The following is a 3,303-nucleotide window of genomic DNA, read 5'->3' on the forward strand; positions in this document are numbered from 1 at the left end:
ACTCAGAAATCCGCCTGCCTCTGCCTCCCGAGTGCTGGGATTAAAGGCGTGTGCCACCACGCCCGGCTTGAATAACTAAATCTTTATAAAAAAAAAAAAAAAGAATCTGGGTGGGTGAGGCACCCAGGCACAGCAGTAGCTGGATTCTTGAAAGTCATTTGAATGTCATTTGAATGTAAGAGACTTCAGGCAAAGTTGACTTTAACCGTCCCTCTATCAACCAGGGCATGTCTCTGGACTGTGTGGAGATCTCTCTGGGCCGTGTGTTTGCCAATGGTCAAGCCTATGTGGCCCTCTCCCGGGCCCGTAGCCTCCAGGGTCTACGTGTGCTGGACTTTGACCCCACGGTGGTTCGATGTGACTCCCGAGTGCTGCATTTCTATGCCACCCTGCGGCAGGGCAGGAGCCTCCATCTGGTAAGGAGTTACCTTAAGATGGACCTCCCGGGTGTGGGCAGGCTGAGAAGGAGACCTAGCGGTGAATCTTTACTGACTCCTTTTGGGTGGAGGCAGAAGGGAAAAGGTGTTGGTCCTCAGGCTATGGCCCTGGAGATTGTCACAAACCTGTGACTAATTTTCTGGTTCTGACCTAGGAGTCCCAAGACGATGAGGAGGCAAACTCAGATCTGGAGAACATGGACCCAAACCTCTGACCTCAGCTGAAAGAGAAGACAAGCTTTTAGCTTTTTTTCCTGGGTCAAGGCCCTAGGAATTAACTGGGAAGAGGCCTGCCTTTCTTCCCTCATTCAGCCTCTGGTAGGGGTAAGGGACACAGTTTCCCATCTACTTAACTAGCATTGCCTCAGTTTCACCTATTTCCCTGGGGAAATGACTTCCAGGGTTCGAAGCTAGCAATGGTGATGGTTACCAGCGGACAAAGCTCTCTGCCAAGGGTGGAACACACAGCCACAGAGTTCTTTGCAGGCTGGAGAGGCAGTGCGGGCAGGTGCTGCACTCAGCAGCAGCAGCAGGAGCAGCCTGTCTTATTACACTGCATTTATTTATTTTGTGTGCTTGTGCACACACAGCACATTGTACATGTGAAGGTCAGAGGACAACTCGAGGAAGTTGGTTTTTTCTTTCCCCAAGTGTGTTCTGGGGGTTAAATTCGGGTCACAGGGCTTGGTAGCAGGCACTTATACCCGATGAGCAATCTTGCTACCAGGGTCAGTCCTAATTTTCTTTGCGTTATTATAACAAAATATATAAGGCTGAGTTCTTTATGAAAAAATGATTTATTTTTAATTAATAGACGCTCACAGTTCTAGAAGATGAAGAACACGGAACCAGCCCAGTCTCAGCTTTGTTGGGGTTTGACGGTAGCCGGCACCGCATGGCGAGGACACTTGCAGGCAGGATCATGTGAGACAGGCAACAGAAGATAGTGATGCTGGGGACGAGTATTAATCCGTCCATGAGGACAGGATCCCCTTGCTTTAGTTACCTCCCATGCAATCCATCTCTGAAGGGTTACATCATCTTAACACTGCTGCACTAGGGACTAAGCTTCCAGTACATAAACCTATAAGGAAAACCATCCAAACTATGGCAGGAGCCTAGAGGGGATTCAGGCCAGACACAAGCCCAAGATAGAAGTTTAATTACCTTCACAGCTGTGCTCAGCCTAGCACAGCCCCAAGTAAACATCATTCAGGCCCGACTGAGAACAGACGCTGCTGCAAAATGTGCTGGGTGTAGGGGAGAGGCCATGTTTAGGATACTGAGATGGATGTTTTCCGTTGTATTTATTTAAGCCAAATAAAACTGTGAACTGTGTAACTGTGCCTCCTGCCTGGTCTCTCTCCCTCACAGAGGGAGCGCACACAGAGGTGCTTGTTCACCCGACCTCAAGGACCCAGATCACAGCAACCTGGTGTGAGGGGGTTCTCTTTGTAGCAACTGTCATTTGGAAAACGGAGTTTTCTGAAGGTGGAGACAAACAATGGGCCAACCAGGAGAGTAACTGTCACCCACAAGTTAAGACAGATATACTCTAGAGCAGTTCTAAGTTCCAGCTCACCCTGAGGCTGTGGCTTGGATGTTCTGATAGGGAAGGAGCCATCAACGAACTATCTTCAGTTTATTAAAAAGCATGATGGAGGGGCTAGGGAGATGGCTTGGTTAACAGCCTAGAATGCTCTTGCAGAGGATTGCAGTCTGGTTCCCAGCACCTATATCAAGCAGGTTATAGATCTGGCCACCTGTAGCTCCAGCTCCAGTGTGCCAGTAAGGCCTGAGGTGTCAGATCCCCTGAAATGGGAGTTACAGGTAGCTGTGAGGCACCTGACCTGGGTGCTGGAAATGGAACTCGGATCCTTACCAATAGCAAATGGGCTTTTTTGTTTTGTTTTGTTTTGTTTTTCGAGACAGTGTTTCTCTTTATAGCCCTGGCTGTCCTGGAACTCACTTTGTAGACCAGGGTGGCCTGCCTGAGTGCTGGGATTAAAGGCGTGCATCACCACGCCAGGCTCAAATGGGCTTTTTTTTTTTTTAAAGATTTATTTATTTATTATATGTAAGTACACTGTAGCTGTCTTCAGACACTCCAGAAGAGGGCATCAGATCTTTGTTACAGATGGTTGTGAGCCACCATGTGGTTGCTGGGATTTGAACTCTGGACCTTCAGAAGAGCAGTGGGGTGCTCTTACCCACTGAGCCATCTCACCAGTCCCAAATGGGCTTTTTTGTTGTTGCTATTTTACAAAATCTCAATTGTCTGGGAGCTAGATGCTGGGGCGAAAGCCTGCTAGCCCAGAGAGGCAGAGAAGACACCCAGTTGACATTCTTCCTCAGTCTCATCAGGAACGCCCTCTCACACACTGTCTCAAAACACCTCCTTCAGGGACTGAAGAGATGGCTCAGGGGTTAAGAGCACTGACTGCTCTGCCAGAGGACCTGAGTTCAAATCCCAGCAACCACATGGTGGCTCACAACCATCTGTAATGAGCTTGATGCCCTCTTCTAGTGTGTCTAAAGACAGTGTCTTAGTTAGGGTTTTACTGCTGTGAACAGACACCATAACCAAGGCAAGTCTTATAAAAAACAACATTTAATTGGGGCTGGCTTACAGGTTCAGAGGTTCAGTCCATTATCATCAAGGTGGGAGCATGACAGTATCCAGGCAGGCATGTCGCAGGAGGAGCTGAGAGTTCTATGTCTTCATCCAAAGGCTGCTAGTGGAAGACTGACTTCCAGGCAACTAGGGTGAGGGTCTTACACCCACACCCACAGTGACACACCCATTCCAACCAGGTCACACCTATTCCAACAAGGCCACACCTTCAGATGGTGCCACTCCCTGGTC

The 3,303-nt window shown here is 48.8% G+C and overlaps 1 protein-coding gene across 2 annotated transcripts in view; it reads left to right on the plus strand.

Moving 5' to 3' along the window:
• The window catches only part of Pif1 (PIF1 5'-to-3' DNA helicase), an 8,575-nt gene extending 6,797 nt beyond the window's left edge, over positions 1-1,778 (plus strand). For both annotated transcript variants that reach the window (XM_021172643.2, XM_021172644.2), the window contains exons 12-13: positions 225-416; positions 593-1,778. In XM_021172643.2, the coding sequence (XP_021028302.1) occupies positions 225-416; positions 593-652 (252 nt within the window). In that variant the 3' untranslated portion in view covers positions 653-1,778. The remainder of the gene's footprint in view (positions 1-224; positions 417-592) is intronic.
• The last annotated feature ends 1,525 nt before the right edge of the window (positions 1,779-3,303 follow it).

Source organism: Mus caroli, chromosome 9 (assembly GCF_900094665.2).
Source record: "Mus caroli chromosome 9, CAROLI_EIJ_v1.1, whole genome shotgun sequence".
Lineage (NCBI taxonomy): Eukaryota > Metazoa > Chordata > Mammalia > Rodentia > Muridae > Mus > Mus caroli.